Here is a 21,507-nt window from a genome sequence, read left to right on the forward strand (position 1 = left end):
CACTGCCATCAGCCATGGTTTGGCTATCATCTAATGCTGACAGATGAAAATAACCGTCAGAAATGTGACCAGATGATGGCCCAATATCTTCTAAACTTTCCAACTCAAAGTACCTGGACAAAAACAAAGAGAGTACACTTTAAAAGAGAAAGAAATTGGACTATCTAGTATAAATAATTGTATCTACTTGGGTCTAGGCCCATTCAGCGATTTGCTCGTTCAGAGGATCGTACCAGTTAAGATGTACTGACAGAGCTTACTAGTGGTTAAGCTAAAAACTGTGTTTTAGGCACAATATAAGCTAAAAACTGTGTGTGAGTGCAATTATACAATATTTGTTTACTCAGCATATTTTTATAACAGCATGTCTGATTTGCTATGAGGTTGGATCTTAGAGTGTATGAATATTTTTCATTTGATACGCAACTTTAAAAAACTATGATCAAACTATGATGTTCTTTAGAATTATATTTAGCTCCGATGACTGACTTCCCCACTCGATCTAGTATCATTTGTACCTTGTTTACTGTCCAAGTCTGGGTGCTCTGTGTTCAATTCCCAGGTGTTAGCATATGAATTAAGACAAAATAAGTCTGGGTGCTCTGTGTTCAATTCCCAGGTATAATTTCCTCAGATGCCTTACTTACCCACTTGATCTAGTATCGTTTGTATCTTGTTTATCCAAGTCTGGGTGCTCTGTGTTCAATTCCCAGGTGTAATTTAGTTCAGATGTATCCGAGTCTGTGTCGTGTACATCAGTGTCTTCGGTAGCAGTTGATCTTGATTCAGAATCAGATTCGTAATCTTTGCTTTCTTGGTTTTCTAAATCCCACAAGGTAGATTTCCTGTATTGTGAAGACCAATAGTCATAGGATCCTTGCTCAAGACTCGTTGGCTTGTCTAGTATAGAAGCTGGTGTGGAATGTGTGATGTGATGTGAAGAATCGTCTATGGGGCGCTAGAATCATCTATGGGGCGCCACGGATCAACCTTACGATGTCATCCTGAAAATTAATATTAAAAAATCATTTTATCGAATGCAGTGTATGTCACAATTGAAACTAGGGTAAAACCGTTGATACTTACCTTAATTTTCAGTTCGAAAACCAGTCACGCCTATCCTAGAACGCCACTGGTTGTCTGTTGCCCAAAGATATTCAAAGCCTTACTCATTCACCTGGTTAAAATATAAATACGCCTCTTCATATTTTTAACCTCAGACCCGCATTATGTGCTTTGCTCTGCCTCTGCTGTCTACCCATATGAAGTGCCTTCCAACAGCTGGCAATTGTGCCTTTTCAACTCTTCACCTCTGGAATGAGTTGCTCATCACCGTCTGTGGTTAAAATATCACCACCTTCATAAGAACCTGCTTAAGACCCACCTCTTAACCTAGTCTATAAGTGTCCATACAGACAAACTTCACCAGCATTGACCAACATGTGGCATGTAGCGCACCATTAGCCTTTTTTGAAGCATGGTGCACACAATAGGAGGGCAGTCTTCAATCTGGGTAAAACCCGGCAAATTCAAAAGCCTTTACCCACTTCATGCAGCGCCATCCTATTGTGTCCGCCATATCTCGAAAAGGTTAATTCTCTATTAAAATAATTCTGCAAAAATCTGATTTTTGATGATTTTGTTAGATTTTCTGACTTATACCGAATCACTGTTACTCCTTTTAATTTTTCATACTACTCACAAGGTTTCCTTCAGTCTGCTCTACAGGCTGTTGTGCCACTACTGTGTGTAGAGTATGTTTGACTGATCTCTCTCTTTGGCAGCTTATTATCTGTAAAAATAAAAGACAACATAAATTACTTAATGCCCTGTGTGTTAGCTTCAACATAAAGCTTTGAGATATGGTCATTTTCACGGTAAAGGGTGTAACTTTTGATTTTTAGGGTCAAAATTTCAAACCACTTAAATATGTTTCTGTTTACTGTAATCATGCATAGAAGCAACTTAAATTCCAGTAAAATAGTGTTTCAAGGCTTAAACCTTTTGATTTCTGATAAAAATTTGACATTTCCATAACATTTTGGTTAAAATCTAAGAAAAAAATGTATTTTACATAAGCTCAGAAAATTATGACATGAAAGCTGGAATACATGTGAAATCCCATTCCAAAGTAAGTCAACAGATATAAGTTAAATTTTATACCATGTTTTGCTATGTTTGTAATTGCAATTTTGAAAAATTTTAACATCAAGGGTCATTTGCAATGGAAATTTCCCAACCTTAAACATATTTTTTAAGTTTTAATTGGGTTCCTAAAATAATTTAAATGTCTAACTTCATGTACAAATACTACTTGATGAAAGGAACCTCCCAGCCAAGTTTCACAGAAATTGGAGTTATTTTTTAGAATTGGCAATTCAAGCGATTTGTGTTTCGGAGGCTTCAGTTAACAACACAGGTGATCATAAAAGTAAAATATTTGGCTAACTACTACAAGTTGACATGAAAAAATAGGTAAAAAATATCACAATTACCAATTTTCATGCTTTGCTTCTAAGTATTGAATTTCAGTTGTGACAAAAATTAAATTATCACAGCAAGTCATTTTTTTTGTTTCGAGGCTTCATGTTTACAATGGTTAAACATGGCAGAAGTAGTTTTTTTGAAAACAACACTGTTGGGATCATCTAAGCTGTTATTTTCTTGTGTGTATTGAATCAATGATTCTATGCGGCAGATATTGCAGATTTATAACATGATAATTTTTTCACCCATTTGTTAAGTATGGTGTTATTTGCATGTGAAGCCTCCAAACGGGCTTTCTTGGATATCAGTATATTTTTCAAGCATTAACCATAATATCAATTTTTTTTTAAATTTATGACATTCTGCACATATCATGCACCAATTACAATGCAGATATCAATATGGAACATACCAATTTAGATATGCATAGATGATAATTAAGTTTACTGTTGTTTCGGAGGCTTCATTTGTTTCGGAGGCTTCAATTGTTAACGGAAAGTTTGTATTGGGTCCCATTTTCAAACGGTGATATATATCTCCATGATTTAAAACAAGTGACTTGAGGATCTACTTTGCTACATTTTGATAAATAGATTGGATGAGCTCTTTTATTTATATTTGCCCAAGCTTGCTGAACAGTTTGTTTGGAGGCTTCAAAAAGTTAACGGAAAATCGGCTCTTTGAAGTCAAGATTTTATAAAAATTTTAAAAGCTTGCAAATCAACTAATTTTTGTTACCCATTTCAAGTTAAGATATCAACTGTTATGAATCAAGAAGAAGTGAAGAAATAACCAAGAATTATGAACCAAAGCTATACCCACAAAGTTTGTTAACAATTGTTAACGGAAAATGAAGCCTCGAAACGACAAATATCAAGTCCGGTTCTCAAAAATACAGGGCTGTTCACAATTAAATCTAATGTGGCAGTGTTTACTGAACATATGACCGTGCTTTCAGGATAAGAAGAATTATCCATGAACTAACTGAAGAAAACACAGGGTTTTACAAAAATGTTACTGTTTTTTACAGTTTTTCAAAATGGCAATATTAGGTACATTTAAGCCTGCTAAAACTGAACGCAGTAACTCCCGAAGCTGATTATGCTACCCAAGGTAGCTGCTAACTAGATGACTTATGTGGCCAAAAATCATGGAATTCTGTGGCTTTATTAGAAAACTACGGATCAAAATGTTAAAAATCCAAAGTTACACCCTTTACCGTGAAAATGACCATATATGATCTCAATATCCAGAGCTATTTTAAGAACTACTGAAAAAATACCAGGCTTGTTTATACTCATTTTAATGCTTTTTTCATGCTAATCCCAAATATGGTCATGAAATTTTACAATTCCGGAATTTTTGAATTTGTTAAAAACATTTGTTAAAACATTGTCGTCTGCAGTTGACACCCACATGGAAAGGATTAACTATGAGGTGAAGATACTTAAATGTATTTGTGATTCAGGCAATCCAATCCCATTTTGTTTCCCTTTTGTGTGGCATGTGTATGTAGCTTCCAACATAGTTTCATCAGTAGCATGATTTAATGGTATGCTTTGTGTCCAGAGAGAACTGTAATTACTTCCAAAAAAGTCAAATTATAATTTGGTTTTGTTTGTGTTTGTTTACCTTTAATTATCTGTTTAATTCTATGTTGTATCAGGTTTAACCCCATACACATGATATAGACTTATTCCCTATACTAACCCATCTTTGGCATTCTTATTGTGAATACAGGCATATAATTGAACAGACAACCTCCAAACTTAGAATTAAGCAGCAAATTATCAACAGGAAATTAATCACACTTTAAATTCAGTATTAGTCAATTCCAGTTGAAATCCATACACCCCCTATGGAAGACTGTAGACATCCACACACAGAGTGTAAATTTCAAATTGGGTTACCTGAATGGGCGATTCCATTTGAGATCTACACCCACTGTATGGGAGATTAAGGTCATGTCTACCACATGGGGTGTATAAATTTCAACTGGAATAGCCTATTAGTCACTCATCATGGCAAGCACTGATCATGGGACATGGGTATGGATGATTGAAATCCAAAGAGATTAAACCCAAGGAGCACTCCGTCATGAAGGGCATTGTGTACCTCCAGATTTATTTTGCCATGCTGAACTTGCATGGATTTTAAAGTGCATGCTTGTTTGCAGTGTGCGAGTAATGTGTTGCGTCGATAATATACTTGAAAACGCAGATTATCGTTCGATATCAGGGTTAATGTGCCCGATGTACACGATTTTGATGTCCAAGTGTGATAAGACCTTCAAACAAACCAATAAATATAGCAATTAATCAGGCCTGATTGTGGTCCTAAAAAAAAACTGTTTTGGTTTAAGTTGGTGAACGGAGGGAGCGGAGCGACCGTAGTATCGTCCCTCACGGCGGGGGGTCCAGGGGCCCGCTTAAGGGCCCCGGGGGTGTCCAGGGGCAACGCCCCTGGTGGGGGTAGAGGGGGCTTTGCCCCCCGAAGCTCCTGGGTTTTAGCCATATCAGAGGGTAAAAATTGGGTTACTGAGGCATATTTGTAATTGTATGGGTTTTTTCTAAAATTGTTTTTCATTTTTAATGCATGCAACCCCTAAAAAGTTTATAATTAACACTTTCTTAATTTCCCCACTAACAAAAATTGTCTTGCTCTTTTTATGATGAAATATCATCATCCACTTCCCGAAATGTAAAAAAAAAAAAAAAAAATTTTTTTTTTAAATTTTTTTTTTTTTTTTTTTTTTTTTTTTAATTTTTTTTTTTTTAGTAGAAACAAATCGGAAAACCGATTTAAATCGGGGAATAATCAGGCCTGGATTATGTCCTCCCCTGCCCGAAGTCACCTGTTGCACATCCTATAAACATCAAATTGCATTGGGCAAATAAAATTAATTTTATTCAGACCTGTTTATAGAGAGTGGACATTTTTGAGCAGTCACATGAATTAAGACTCTGCCTTTCAAAAACCTGCACTCACCACTGGGTGTTCCAATAAAGAGATCAAATTCATTTTTGCTACCTGAAGAAACATTTCAATCATCAAAAAGTTTGACGAACACAAACTCAATCGTTAGCCATGGACAAAATGCGAAAATAGTATATTTCTTGACAGTGTTTGAGACTACATATTCAATTATTATTATTTTTTTTGGTATAAGACAAAAGATATCATCAATTGATGATCTTTGACATCTTAAACAAAGTCACCTTTACCATATTTCACCCTGCTATGGCAGTGACATCAGTACACAATTCATTGAGCTCTTCAATAGCTAGCTCAAAGCGCTGAAGATGCCGCATAATAGATGCATGCATGAAACAGCTGCCTCAACAGCGAACGCATGACATCACTTTTCTTGTGCGTTTTTGGGTACCCGGGTCGATTCCTGCCCAAAAAATCAATTGGGTACCCGCAGGGTTGTAGCTAGGACATTTTTAGTGCTGGGTGGCATTTGATGAAAATCTTGCATATTTGGCCATTTATTGTCAAAATTGATCAAATTCTGAGTGGAGGGCTCCAATACATAATTATATTTTCCTAACCCTGCCTCCTCACTTTAGAATGATCCTAGCATTTAGCTCTTGGTCCAGGGATACTCCAAACCTGAAAAAACAATTTTTTAATTTTTTTTTTGTTACCCAATGCTATCTGTCAATACCCGGGTATTGAAATCTTGGGACCTCACGTACACGAAAACCCAACCAAAAATGCCTGCCTTTTAGGCACACCCAAAGGGGAGAGGGGGGGTGCTTAGACAGTTGTCACTTGAAAATGTCATAAGGGCACTTATTAGAGGATATGAACTAATAGGGTACTTGCCACTCCACCCCTAAATCAATAACACAATAAATGTTAGCCACTGTCTGTCCATTTATTGACATTACTCTTTATGTTTACAGAATGTTTACATAAAGACATAACAAATATGTGCAAATATAATAGTTCACCATGGTTCACTATCTATAAGCAGGCAATATACAGTACCAGCTAAAGTATTGTCTTCTGGGCATTGAGTTGAGTTTCTTGATATGCTCACTCTCAGTATTACAGGTATCCGATTTCTTTCTATTTTGCCCCGATCATCAGATCATGGGAATGTTAAAACAGTCTCCGTAGAGCTACAATCCTGGAAAAAAATAGTTGGCACACTTGCTGTACTTTAAACAATTGAAATGTGTGCTCTATCAAAACTGAAGAGGCAAGTGAACAGTGTTGTTAATTTACCGGTAAATTAAAAATGGTGGTAAATTACCGGTAAATTACGGTAAATTACCGGTAAAAACTGGTAAAATAAGTAAATTATAAAAAAAATTATAAAGGGAACGATAAAAATTCAATTCTTTTCCTACTAAGAGCTACATAGATACTTGAACACAGTCCTGTTTTGTTGAATATACCTTTCCAGATGAAAATAAGCTTCATGATAAAATAAAGCTGAAGTTGTAAGAAGTGAAACAAAAGTCATGTAGTATTTACGTACATTTTAAGTGTTTCAATGTTTTCTCTCATCACAACATACACAAAATGTAGGACACAGAGTCTGTCTAGCCACTCGGCACTACTACTCCCTATTCCAGAAAAATACAGCACTAATTTTTTGGGATTAAAAAAATATTGTCAAGTTCTGCCAAATGAAACATAGCTAAATCCTAATCCTTTCCTAAATCTGCTTAATATTGTAAAATGCTAACTTCATCAGCAACAAAATGTAGCTAACACAAAGTCCAAATGTTGGGAGTCTACCCAATATAAAAGGGTGACATTCTGAAGGGAACAGATCTTTGGGAAACTGCACACATACCATGTAGATTTATATTGCTCTCTACTTTTTCCTGCAACCCATAAAATACTTATTTTATAAGAAAATAGTGTTCAGAACTTCTTTCTTTCTGTTTAATAATTTCTTTCTACATTATGTTGTTATCAATGTCAACTACATTGCATGAACAGACAATGTGTAAAGATATTCTAAAATCTTTCAATGTCATATTGAAACACATTTTGATTTTGTTGTTAATATTATAATGATACACCTTGTAAAATAAAAATAAAAAAACATGACATGTAGATCTATGAAAATGAAAATAAATATAGAAAAAGGTTAGAAAGTGAACTGATAAAATTATACCAATTCAATACAATGGTTCACACTGTTAAATGAATGTGGATTGATAAAGTGACATAAATAGGAACATTAAAAGCTGGGATAAAGCATTCATGTAGGCCTCTACAATACGTTGCAACACAAAAGATATATGAAAATTACAAAAGATCCGATGAACCCTGGTGACATACAATTTAAAGCTCTACTTTTTGTTCATAGAATACACAAAACAAATTCAAAAGAATTCCAGAAAGCAAAATGAAAAGTGGCCAACTTTATTGTCTGAAAAACAATGCTTGCCATCCCATGATCAATACAATTATCTGAAAGCAAGTTTGATTTTTACCGTTGATTAGTTTACAAGTTTGATTAGTATCAAGGATGTGACAGTACATAGATCTCACTTCCCTGGTTACATACTACCTCCCTTCAAATTTAAAGTTTTACTTTCTCTTTTGTTCAGAATCCACAAATCAGGGGATTAAAAAGATGATTATTCAGTGGCGTAGCAAGAGCATCAGGGGCCCATGGACAAGGAGCAGTACGGGCCCTTTTAACCAGGGCGGGATTTACCTTGTGGGGGCCCTGGGCCAGGCCGAAATTTCACGTGCCGAGGAAGTGGCCTAGTTTTGGTTTACGTATAATATTGAGGGGGACTAACATATTTAGTTCCGATGTTACTAGGACATAATTTGCTCGCAAAACACGCGAAAAAAAATCAATTTCAGACTATTTTAGCCCCAGGTCAACATGAATCTTACAATTTTACTATTTTGGCCATCTGGCCCAATGGTAAATCCGGCCCTGCTCTCCATTTATATCGGCCCTTATTTATTTTAATTTTCGCTTTTGTGCTCGGGGCCCCTGAACCCTTGGGGCCCATGGACTTCGTGCAACCAAACAAATTCGTCTTGCTTTGCTTTTAGATTACTGTACATTTCAGTGCAAGGGCCAACTTCTCATTGGCAGTGGGCTGGATCTGGTGCACAGCAAAAATCAAACCAAACTTTGTGACTGAATAAAGTTAATTTAAGTAAATGGATGAAATTCTGATAAATAAAGACTGACTGAACAAACAAACAAACATGGCTCGAAAAAGTGGGGAATTTGGGAAGCTCATTCCCAGGAAATGTTGGTTTTTGGAGGGAAATTCTGGTATTTGGATTTTGGAGGGAAATTGTATATAAAAACATGCTATAAATTGTGGGAAATTTAGCTTGCTTCCCGGGAAATGAACATTTTTTCAAGCCCTGCAAACAAACAAACAAACAAGCAAGCAAGCAAGCAAGCAAGCAAGCAAGCAAGCAAGCAAGCAAGCAAGTAAATAAAGCAAGCAAGCAAGCAAGTAAATAAAATAAATGAAAATAAAAAATGATAATGAATAAATGCACCAATGAAATGAAATTATTGTGAAATTCATAGCATTTTAATTTATAAAACCATAGACCATTTAAGTGGCATCCATTCCAATTTATTTCTCAACCTGAGCCAAAAAAAATAATGGTTTGTCTCAAAGCTCACGAGTGGTTTGAAACAAATTTATGCGAAATGCAATTTTTTTTTTATTCCCGACTTCTTTCATGGTATTTGGAGAAAAAAATAAGATTTTCGCCTAATTTTTCTGGAAAAACTAAAAAAAAAAAAAATTAAAATAAAAAAAATTCTGCATTTCTTTTTTCCAAATCTCATGAGTTTACAAATGCGCGCGCGAGCTTTGAGACAAACTTTTTTTTTTTGGCCTTCATCAGAGTGCATTATGGGATATTTTCTTGTCTAGATATGTTGCCCATAAACTTTTTTCCAAAGTTGCCAAACCTGTCATTTTTTAGCCCAACTGGGTGATTTTTGACAATTTTGGGTATATTTTTGAAGATTTTCACCATAAAATATCCCTGTCCCATACATAGAAACCAACAATTGGGTGACTTTGGCTACAAAGATCCGGTAGGTGGTACCAAACAATGATCAGAATATAATCAGGAAATCTGGAAAACTGATTTGACCTCTTATTCAGGTTCACAAATCTGGCAACCCTGTTTTTTCCACAACAGTGAGAAATCACAATTGGTTGCAGGTGGTACAATACCTCCTACCTGCATGCAACCTTAAAACAACATCATTGCCATCACCACAGTTCACCGAATCCTATTCACAGTGTATTCAGCTTTCCAACCTCCAAGCTTTGGGTATGATTACCATGATTACCACTGGCATGCTTTTCAGATCAAATACATCCACATTTGAATATAAAGCTCATTATAAGGTTACGGTACCATACTTTATAAAGTCATTTTTACAACCCAGTAAATTTGTGGTGAATTTGGAGCTGGATCTATGGGAAAACTGCATATTTATTATAATAATCAACACAATTTTCTCAATTTTCCCCAAAAATATTAAAAAACATAAAATACTATTTTCCTCATTACCATTCTGAAATTTGATGCTCCAAATCAATGTATTTCCGTCCAAATCAATGTATTTCCGTAGAAATTTGTGAAAAAATGCCCGGGAAATCTGGGTAGGGAAGGAATGAAATCAGTGAATTTGACACATTTATACATTGTAGGCCCAATATCAGTTCCCTCAAAGAAATAACACAAATTAGTTAGAAACCACTAGGGCCTATTCTTCTTTCTTTCTTTTTTTATGTCAACCTTGAATGATCCTACACATGTATTTATACATATGTATGTAAAAAGAATAATAATCTCCAGAGAAATTTTGGTCATCCGATGGCAGTTTGGGGCAGATTACCACTTAATTTGAAAACTGCTATGTAGCTACCACATGTCTGTTGAAAATGCATTAGGAAATTATACTGAAGTGAAACAAATCTGAACATGTTCAAAAGCTCATGGCAGTTTTCCCACAAAAATACAATTTTTTAAATATAACAAGCAATTGTTATTTAGTTTTCATATTTGCCAGAAACATGAAAGCAAATGTTCTAAATTCTTCACTAAAACAATCTGTGCAAAGTCTGTAACATTTTCACTTTTACTTTTGCCAAGTCAAGAGTTCTGTCTTATTTTTAAAGTTGATTTCAATTCATATTATTTCAGATTTCTCAATATATATTAATTAATTTATTGCTATAAATGAGCAAATAAACTCTCCATCCCCATCCCAGACAGAGATATTTGTTGATCTCAACAGCTAAGATACATGCAGTATAGTCATTACTTTCCTGCCCCTCATTTTATTTTTAAAATATGTAGTACTATTATTTTTGTTAAAAAATATTGATTGATTTTTATTTGTTGAATCAAATCCCTTTATAATATCCCATATCATATAGGCTTATAATAGATGTAAGCACAGATTAAATACTAACAAACTTATAGGTCATTCGATTCCAATAATTGCCAATGCCAATGGAATGCCATCATGGATGGATAGGTAATTAGGTAATGACTAATATTAACTAAGCACTCACAAACCACTTAACTAAAATTAGCATCATATCATCAAAACAATTACTTGCTAACTGTATGTCAGGGTTGATACGATTATTTAGATCAAATGTACATGTACTGTCGCAGGAAGCACTACCAAAATAGCTGGTGAAATTTGTTACTTTTCGAAATGTACAACTTTACCCAACTTTGTAAAAAAAAAATTGGCATTTTTTTTTAGTAGCAGTATTTCTCTGGTTTCCAACCTTGAATAACAAGTCATTTTGGGCCTATAACTTGCTTTTCTGGCCAAAAATATTCCTTGAAAATTGCAGTATTCAACTCTGTCATTGAAATGTATTTTTAAAATAAACAAACATACCGATGTACAAATGTACAAAGTACATTTGGTATGTTTGTGAGTTTTGTTTAATTTAATAATGCATTCTATCAATGGCAAGTGCTGCTAGCCTGCTACTACACATGCCATGCCTACTTGAATGTATGTACAAGGAGTTTTTGAATATTTTAACCCCTTCCATGCTGGTGCTGACAGTTTAATTTTTTTCCCAATTCAAAAATGTCAGAATTGTACATTTAACCATATTTGGAATCAGCATTGAAACATTAAAATATACTTGTACAAACAACAAGTTGGTCCAATGGTTCAGCTATTTGAAATCTATACCCCCTATGTGGGTGATTAAGTTCATGTTAAGGACTTGTGGTTGTGAACGTGTGGCCCGTCTACAATATCTACAAACTGGACAATAAAATAAAATAAGAAATAATACAACAATTTCACAAACAAACCAAAAAACTCACCTGAGCCCTTTCCTGTATTTCTTGCAGAAATGATTTTGTTGGTGCTTGTGGTACATCTGCTGATAAAGCGCCCTCACTGTGCAGCTGATTTTTCTTCTGTTCTGTTGCAGAAGACGAGCCGTACTTTTGTAAGAGACTGTCTAGTGCTGCCAGATCCTCTTTGTCATGGCTAGCTTCCACACTCATTCCTTACCATCAATGGACTGGGCATGGATAGAGAAATGGATTCATGAGAAATATTGACATACATACAGTACAATGTATACCATTTTTGACCTGATCAGCACCCCCCAATAAGCAGCATCTAGCACTCCTTACAAAATTTTCCAAGTGACTGGGAAGTAGGAGTGTCAATGTTTACACATTTCACTTTAAAGGTTAATTTTTATGCAATGCCTTTTGAAATTATTTTAAAGTGCACACAAAATTTGAAAAGGGCACATCAAATTTTCATGAGACTGTCCTTTTTTATAGACCTGTCTAAAATTGTAATGAATGGCGACACTCATAATCTTAATGTAAATTCAATGCATATTGAACAATGTTGCCATTCACTAACATTTTAAATCTATCAAGTAAGGACAGTCCGGTGAAAATACGGTGTGCACTTTGCAAATTCTTTGTGCACTTTTCTTCAATAATTCAAATGGTTTAAAAGGGTCCAGCATTTGTTATCAACCATACACCTGGAGGGGGGAAGAATAGTGTCAAATTGACACACAATTGAATGCTTCCTATACTTTAACATTGCCCCGCATCCACCTGCTCCGCAACCCCTTGAGGTTCAATTATAAACTATTGTTAAATTTTAACAATATGTTGCTTTGTTTTCAAATTTTGCACACCTAAAGACTGGTTTCTTAGCTTTACAATGACACCTCAAATTAATTTGTATGATAAGGAGTTCAGGAGTTTTTGCATGCCCACCTTGTGACATGCGATCATATACTTATTTGTATCTGTTGTTTGACCATATCTTGTTGGTAGATGAATGTCTGCCTGATTAGTCTCGGGCCAGACTGTATGTGGCTATCACAAACATACAGGAACGACGAGCTGTGTAAAAGACTAGTCAGATCAATTTCATAATTCAACAAGTGGACTTGCATAGGATTACACAGCTAAATATTTTTGGCCAAAATTTGACCATTTCTAGGCAAGTTGGCCCCACTTAGTCTGCGTTATGTGAAAAAGGACAGTCTTAACCCTAGTATTACCCCCCCACACACACACCCCCACACACACAAAAGTGGTATATTTGAGTGGTGTGGAGGTATCATATTATTAACTACTGCATGGCAGTGTTATCGGTTGGGTAAAACCAATAAGTAGCATATGTACCATTGGCAAGCTTGGACTTTATGGTTTTAGAAAAACAAGTTTAATAATCAATTATGTAAATTTTATGCAAATTAGCTCATGAATAATTAATGAGCTCATAGCCAGATATGATGAAAAAAATATGTTGATTGCTTTTTTGAAGTGTATGAGTACATCAATGTGGCATTTTTATGCAGTTTTAAATACACTGACCGTGTTTCTTATTATATAATAAAAAGAAATCCGAGTTAATTTGGACTAAATTAAAAAAAATTATGGACATTTTTGGGCTATTTTTACGACAAAATTTAGCCAAAAAAGGATAAAATATGCAAGTTTCAAACATTTTCAACCATTTTATGATGATTAAAAGTGATAAATTATCAAAACTGTTCAAAAGATAAGACCTTATTTGTGTAAATATTTTTTTACATGCATATTAAGCCATGGCACGAAATTGATGGGGGTAATAGAATAGGGTTAAGGGGTACTACACCCTGCCCAATTTTGTGCCTATTTTGAATTTTTCTCAAAAGTATAGCGCATTGGGGACAAGTAAGATATGTATATTATAGGGGCAAGGACTACAACTACTGCACTGGATATTGTATTTCAGCACAGACAACAGTAGTGGAGTTACAGTCAAAATGAGGAAAACCAATATTTGATCAATAAATCAATAACTACTTGCTTTGAGTTGCTGAATTTTCAGTACAGTAGTTGTAGTCTTTGCCCCTATAATATACATATCTTACCTGTCACCAATGTGCTATAATTTTTGAGAAAAATGCAAAAATAGGCACAAAATTGGCCAGGGGTGTAGTACCCCCTTAAGTAAGTTAAAACCGACAACATTCGCTGGTGATTTATAGCGACGCTTTAGTATACCGGTGTTGTCGAAGAACAGCGGTATAAGTGGTCGCATTTCACAAGTTGGTACCCCAAAAAAGGTGGAGGTGTTACAATTTTTCTAATGTAGGCGAATGAAAAATGTCATAGTGAACCAACCCCTTGTCCTATTGAGCTACTTTGGGTCTAATTTATAGCTAAAGAACAGGGCTAAAACTGTGTAAACTAGTACTGAAAAGTGAGTCAAACTAAATAAATGACATCAGCTGGAACTGAAAATTGACGGGGTGGAGGAGCAGGTGGGTGAGGAGCAGGTGGGTGAAGAGTAATGTATTAGCATAGGAAAATGTAAGATTTCCATATAGTGTTGGTTTGAATAAATTATTTTATCTTCATAACTCCTTGTCATATTGAGCTTTTTAATGTCTCATTTTAGAGCCTTGGAATTACTCAAAGAAACAAGATTGACTTCAAAATTGATCAATTTCATATTCCATATAACCATATTAGTTTCTCATTACATTTTGTACCACGGGTTGCCTCTATTAAATGCACAGAAGTCAATGCAATCACGTGCAAAAACTGCAAAGGTCCATCTCCTAAGTTAATATTCACTGTATCATGATAAATGTAGGCCTATGTATTTTCTGAAAGGAAATTGCACAAGGAAACTAATTTTTGCATTATAAAAATGGTAGGAAGTAGTGTTGGGAAAATATGAATGATTAATTAAATCTTAATTTAAAAATATCAACTTTTTTTTGCGCACCCTGTATATCGTGAATGCGATTACATAATTTTTTTTTTGAAGGGTGAGACTGATGCATCACTAGTTGTGAACATATCCTGGCACATTGGACAAAATCCAACTTCAGACATTTGTTGTGAGGTATTTTATGTGAATAAGGTCCAATTTGAGAAAAACACATACCGTATTCGTCCGAGTATAGTCCCACGTTCGAGTATAATCCCACCCCCAATTTTTGAAAAAATTTTTTTTATTATTTTTTTTTAAGTTTTTTTTTTTTTTCGGTTTTGGAGTGTCCCTGGACCTAGACCTAGATGCTCTATTAATGATTTCAAAATGCATTGAATTTGAATGCATTTTGAAATCATTAATAGAGTATGGCATGAAAACAAAGTATCAATTTTCATATTAAAAATACAAAATATCTTGAATTTTTTTTTTTTTTTTTTTTTAGGTCAACCATGAATGATCCTAGCATCTAGGTTTTGTTTTTTTTTGAAATTCGAGTATAATCCCACCCCCCAATCGTGAAAAATTTTCACATAAAAAACGGGTGGGACTATACTCGGACCAATACGGTAATTGAACATTTTGATTTACATTGCGGCCTATGGGCTAATTAGTTATTAATTAGGCAATTACGCCAAAACGATAATCATTTTTGAGGTAAAAATGGTATGCGATGTTGCAGTTTTACATAATAACAATATCTATAACATATTAAAAAATAATTTTTTGACCATTTTGACCATAAAGTAACACAAAATGGACCACCTCATGACATGCGACCAATTGTATGTCTACTAACCTAATAACTTGATAGACAGGCCCAGAACTACGCTGCTACGCAACACAAGTATAGCCTAAATTTTGCAAAACAATGGTATGTGTATCATGCAGCAATGACAGCTAGACTTGACAGTGCAGTGTACGTGTGATCAATACAAGGCGGTAGAGGAAGCACCTCTGCGCACTTGTTCTCGCTGGGATAAGAGGGATTATAAATTCCCAATCACTCTATATCGATGTTTAGATTGCCTGACCGACAACTAATCAATAGATCGGCAATCGACCAAGACCGTGACGACATTGACTTATAATACAGTGACTTGCCGCGCTGTCTTGATGGCTTTACACATGTGTAGTGTTTAACTTTATTATTTTGATAGTATGTACTTTATTAAAACACTTCATTATTTTTATATAAACTGAGAAGAGAGTACCTATAAACATGATAAATCATAATTGATATTATTTATAGGTCTAAAAAACGTTTGTTTGGCGTATTAAACATGACAAAAAAAAAAAAAAAATAGTGACATAGGCCTGGGTAGTAGGATTTTTTTTTTTTTTTAGTAGGCCTATATCCCAGGGCATTCTTTGTGATAAAAAGTTACCAGTGCAACTTTTAAAGCTGTAAAAAGGAGTCAAAAGTCTAGGGTCGGGTCTAATTTTAGGATATGTCGGGTTAGGTGCCAAACAAACATTTTTTTATGCCTAATTGATATAGCCTTTATATCTATTTTACTCTGAGTTGAGAGTCAGTCTTTTAAATGTCATCAATAGTTTATAATAAAAGTTCTGGTCGCGCGCACTGTAGGCCACAAGAGAAAGACATCATATACACTTTTATACTATAAAGGCTGTATTATAATAATAGTAATAATAATAATAATAATAATAATAATAATAATAATAATAATAATAATAATAATAATAATAATAATATTAATTAATAATAATAATAATAATAATAATAATAATAATTATAATTATAATTATAATAATAATATAAATAAATAAATAAATAAATAAATACAAGTAAGGAAAATCATCCACAGTAAATAGATAAATAAATATAGGCCCACTAATTTTTTTTTCTTAATATTATTTTTATTTCTTGTTATTCATTAATAATTTAAGGAATTAATATCACGGGTAAATATTGGGAAACGTCGATTTATTTTAATTTTCGAAGGACATATAATTATTATTATTATTATATTATTATTTCATATTCTTTTATTTCATTCATAAAACCGCGGGCACATCTATTTTATTCGTGTCCTCTTGTTTTATAGAAAGCAGATATCGCTTTCTGTGCCAGGTATCCTTAGGTGACCTCTGATTTCTAACGTTGATGCTCATATACATTCATACTACTTGTCATCAGGCCGGGGTCATAGCACATCTTCACTGATGTGCTTCAGGGCCTGATAATGTCCCCGCCAGAGTCCTCAAAATTGCTGCGGTGAAATTGCCCCTGCCTTAAGCTTAATTTTTCAAAGATCTTTGGACTCTGGAGAGATTCCTCTGTCATGGCTCCGTGCAAATATTACCCCTCTTTATAAAAAAGGGGAGCGCACATGCGCCGCCAATTATCGGCCTGTGTCGCTTACTTGTATTTGTTCAAAAATTCTTGAGCATATTGTTCATTCCAGTATCATGTCTCACTTTGACAAATTTTCAATATTAACTGATAAACAGCATGGGTTTAGGAGTAAACACTCCTGTGAAAGTCAGTTAATTCTCACCATTAATGACCTTGCCCTTGGCCTCAATAAAAAATCTCAAATTGACCTTGCCATAATGGATTTCTCTAAAGCTTTCGACAGCGTCCCCCACAACCGTCTTTTATCTAAACTTCAATTGTATGGTATTCATAACAAAACTCACACTTGGATTAACAACTTCCTCACGCACTGCGTGTCCAGAGGGTCGTCGTCGGTGGTGAGCACTCGACCTGGGCTGACGTTGTTTGAGGCGCCCTCAAGGCACGGTGCTGGGGCCGTTGTTATTCCTCGTTTACATAAATGATTTGCCTGAAAAATTAAACTCGTCTGTCCGCCTGTTCGCAGACGATTGTGTTTTATACCATGAAATACAAAATGATTTTGATGCTAAGGAGCTTCAAGAAGACCTTAATACATTGGTCGAATGGGAGAAAAAGTGGCAATTATGTTTCAATCCCTCAAAGTGTTTCATAATGAGACTCACACACTCCAGAAACCAAGCACTTTGAATACAAACTGGGTGACTCTGTTTTAAATGAAACGGATGGCCACCCCTATTTAGGTGTCTTCATTACCAGTAAGCTCAATTGGAAAAACCATATTCAACAGATATCTGCAAAGGCAAACCGGACATTGGGTTTCATCAAGAGAAATTTTTATTCATGTCCTAAATCCACCAAGGAAGCTGCTTACAGATCCCTCGTTAGACCACTTCTAGAATATTCATCGGCTGCATGGGATCCCCATACCAAAGATTCTATAAACCAGATTGAAATGATACAGAAAAGAGCTGCTCGCTTTGTCTTCAACGACTACACATCTCGCACCCAGGAACAGTTACAAATATGTTGAAAACCCTTGAATGGGACTCGCTGGAGAACAGAAGAACCTCTCGCAGATTAACCATCCTGCAGCAATCTCGCCTAGGCCACTTATCCCTGCCAACTGTACATGCATATTTTCTCACATTAATGTAGTGTGCACGTAAAAGAACGTCACAGGCTATTCGAAAAGAGCAGGGGATCATCCCGGTACTGTTGACTGTACTTCAAAATACACTCAATCTACTCTAGGTTCCAGAGTAAAAATAAGTACAGCTTGTCTGTACGCAGTGCGATAATACTCATACATATGAGGTAGGCACTTACAAGGAAGAAGAAGAAGAACTGGAACACTACTACAGCCCGTCCAACTTCAATCGCGGCACCTTCACTGCAACGCCTACACAACAATCACCACCAGCAAAGACTGCTTGAAATTTTCATTTTTTCCCCGAACAATTATTAACTGGAACAATTTACCTGAACAAATAACCCAAATAGAAGACATACCACAGTTTAAAGAGGCTGTAGCCAACCATATCAAAGAGAAGCATCAAGACTAACCAAGCACACCGCACGCACATTCCCTGACCGTCTGACTCCAGGAGGAGTGTTGGCCAGTACTAAATCAAGATCAAGAAGAAGATCACTGCATGCACATACAGGGGACTTGTGCCCGGGTTTTATAATATTGATCAACTGCATGACTGAAGTAGGATGAGGAGGTGCGATGATGTCAAGATCGATTAGGAGATTATAATCTCTCTTATCCCAGCGAGAACAAGTGCGCAGAGGTGCTTCCTCTACCGCCTTGTTGATCAATGCATTCATCCATTCATAAGTTTCGTTTTCCGACTGTGATGCATGATGATGACATGATGATCATGATTATGATGAATGAATGATGAGTGATGCAGGTTTACATTTTTAATACATTCACATCCTTTCTCTTTTTATAAATACTCACCTTCATGGATGTGCAGACAGCAATAATGCTACACAATCATCCACAGCAGTCTTTTAAGAATAATGAAATTAGGTCATTTGCAATCAAATTCAGAATAAGGTGAATATGGTTCCCACACACCGAAACAAAACAAACACCTGATTGATCACTGTAATTGATTAGTACATAAAACACACGGCTCTAATGCTCCCAATGATACGAATGGTATCGCAATTTCCTTACAGGGGGCTTATAGTGCGCAGAAAAAGGTTAGTCTATTTTTCAGTTCGTTTTGCTGCAGATCCTGATTTTATTGCATAGTTGGGATTGAGGGGGTACTTCCGTTGGCTGCCCTGGCGAGCAGTGTCAGGAGGCGCAGGCCCGAGTGTCAGCGAAAAAATAAGGGTTTTTTTTATGTCTTTTTGGTCAAAAAAAGTTCCAAAGCACCTCCAAAAAAATCCGTGTTACGGGCCTGTCGGTAATCAAACCGTATCTCTACAAATCAAATCATGTTGGGAGGACTCAAAAGTCAGAGTCAAAGTAGCTCAGTGTGCCATCTGTTGGTTGCCCACAGTCACCATTGTAGAATTGAACATTTATTATAGGCCCCGGTTATAGGCCTAAAATTTATTAAATGACCACACCCGGTGGGGGGGGGGGCACTCCAACTTTGGAGGTGACGCGTACATAATATACTGTCGCCCAACGACTACATTACGAACACATGCTCTGTCACCGAGATCCAGGCTATTTTTCCATTTCTGCCAAAGTTCAATTTTAACAGCAACTTTCATTGCACTGATTATGTTACTTATTTTGAAAAAAAAACCAAAGAAATTTGAAGCCATTTAGAACTAACGGTTGATTTTCGAGGTTTCTGTGGCAACGGTCCGATGACCCCATCTTTTTTATACTTTGCTCTCACCGAATGCCAAAAATCATGCTCTCACCCAATGACCCCATATGTTTTACATTTTGCTCTCACCGAATGCCCCCCCTGAGTGTGCGAAAGAGTCCTATAGGCCTACCCATATCCATTTCATATTGAAGTGCCCCCCCAGACATCAAACAACAGTGGAGTAACTGAAGGAGGTCTTTTGGAGCTGCGAAATAGTAATAAAATGGGGGACGTTTGGAGCTGCAAGGGTCTTTCTTGTTGAAAATTGCCTGAAAAAAAAACCCCAGAAATATAGGAATTTTGGAGTCTATTTTAGAGCTGAAATTATAAAATCAAGGGTCTTTCAGAGCTCTCTTTTGGTCAAATATAGGGGATCCGGATCGAGCTGCAAAATCCACAGTGGGGTCTTTCAGCTTCTTTCCGCCCCCCTCATCCGGGAGGAAAACGATGTTCACCTTGTAGGCATCAGTGTCAATGTCACGTTAAGAGTAACCCCAGGGTGTAAAGCCATCACTGCATGGACCAATCCAAAGTAATGTACAAAGGAATCGTACACGACGTACAGGATGATATATAGCTAAATATTTTGCGTGAGTTTGAGGGTGAGGATTTATTTCAAATTTGTTTAACATTTTCATCAATTCAAGAATGACTAGAAGGAGAGCACAAAATCCCAAATTTGGCAAAACTACGCAAAGTACGTAAGAGCCCCATAAACATACCATTTTACACCAATTTTAGATGATTGATACCCTATTCACGTTACCCATGTACAGTGGCCAACTGTGAAAAAATGCTCTTTTTGGGCGAAAAATGCGAAGCATTTTTCGTCCTTATTGCGATGGGTTTTGGCTTACTTATTTCCTCACAGCGTTGCAGAATAAAAATAAAATAATCGTGCTGTCTATGTAATCAGGAAACTACAGAGGCGATAGTGTACATTTAAATTTGTCATTACTACTTCATGTTGATATTCAAACAGCGCTATATAAGTTGTCTTACCAAGGAATGTGTTTGTATTAAAAGAAATAATTGTTTTACAAGTTGGATGAACTAGAATTACTTTTATGCAAATCCGAAAATTGCAACAGATATTTTTCATTTCTTTAAGATTTAGCGGTATTGCCAGATTGTACGTACAGTTGGGCTACATTAATATAGCCTCATTATAGTTTTATTGATACTGGTAAAATACTTGCCTGTATGTGCTTGTTGTTCTGCTATAGCGTATAGAATCTGTTAATGATACTACAGTCAATTAATTTATGTCAACATGAGGCGAGGCTGTCGGATTGCTCAGACCAAGAATGTTTGCTTATTGACCAATTTACCAGGAGAAAAGTCAATAACTGGTTGCCCTTTATCTGCTAACTTGGTTGAACATGGTGTGGTGGTATACAGCTGTACACGTTTTTGTTTGTTTGTTTGTTTGTTTGTTTGTTTGTTTTATTTCTTCTTTAACCTGGGACACTCAATCAGTTGAAAACACAATTAATCATCTGTTCTTCCTTGAGGCCCAATGTCAATGTTCAATAAATGCCAAATGTTGCTAGCAGTAGAATAGTAATAGGCCTACAGCATGCAAT

At 35.7% G+C, this 21,507-nt stretch overlaps 1 protein-coding gene across 1 annotated transcript; it reads right to left on the bottom strand.

Annotated features, from left to right (window-relative positions):
* Window positions 1-647: 647 nt before the first annotated feature.
* LOC140164220 (uncharacterized) lies at window positions 648-19,186 on the bottom strand. Its single transcript, XM_072187468.1, has 4 exons — window positions 19,045-19,186; window positions 11,827-12,029; window positions 1,703-1,792; window positions 648-1,004 (listed from the first exon to the last, which is right to left on the bottom strand). The coding sequence occupies exons 2-4, from the start codon at window positions 12,010-12,012 to the stop codon at window positions 969-971; spliced, it is 312 nt and encodes a 103-aa protein (XP_072043569.1). The 5' UTR covers window positions 12,013-12,029; window positions 19,045-19,186; the 3' UTR covers window positions 648-968.
* Between the last annotated feature and the right edge of the window lie 2,321 nt (window positions 19,187-21,507).

Source organism: Amphiura filiformis, chromosome 11, assembly GCF_039555335.1.
Source record: "Amphiura filiformis chromosome 11, Afil_fr2py, whole genome shotgun sequence".
Lineage (NCBI taxonomy): Eukaryota > Metazoa > Echinodermata > Ophiuroidea > Amphilepidida > Amphiuridae > Amphiura > Amphiura filiformis.

Excerpts from the sequence above, each read along its gene's own strand:
- LOC140164220 (XM_072187468.1), bottom strand. The coding sequence starts at position 12,012 with ATGAGTGTGGAAGCTAGCCATGACAAAGAGGATCTGGCAGCACTAGAC. Across the intron at positions 1,793-11,826 it reads AAATACAGGAAAGGGCTCAG|ATAATAAGCTGCCAAAGAGA; the intron begins GTGAGTTTTTTG and ends TTATTTTTACAG. Across the intron at positions 1,005-1,702 it reads AGCAGACTGAAGGAAACCTT|GATGACATCGTAAGGTTGAT; the intron begins GTGAGTAGTATG and ends ATTAATTTTCAG.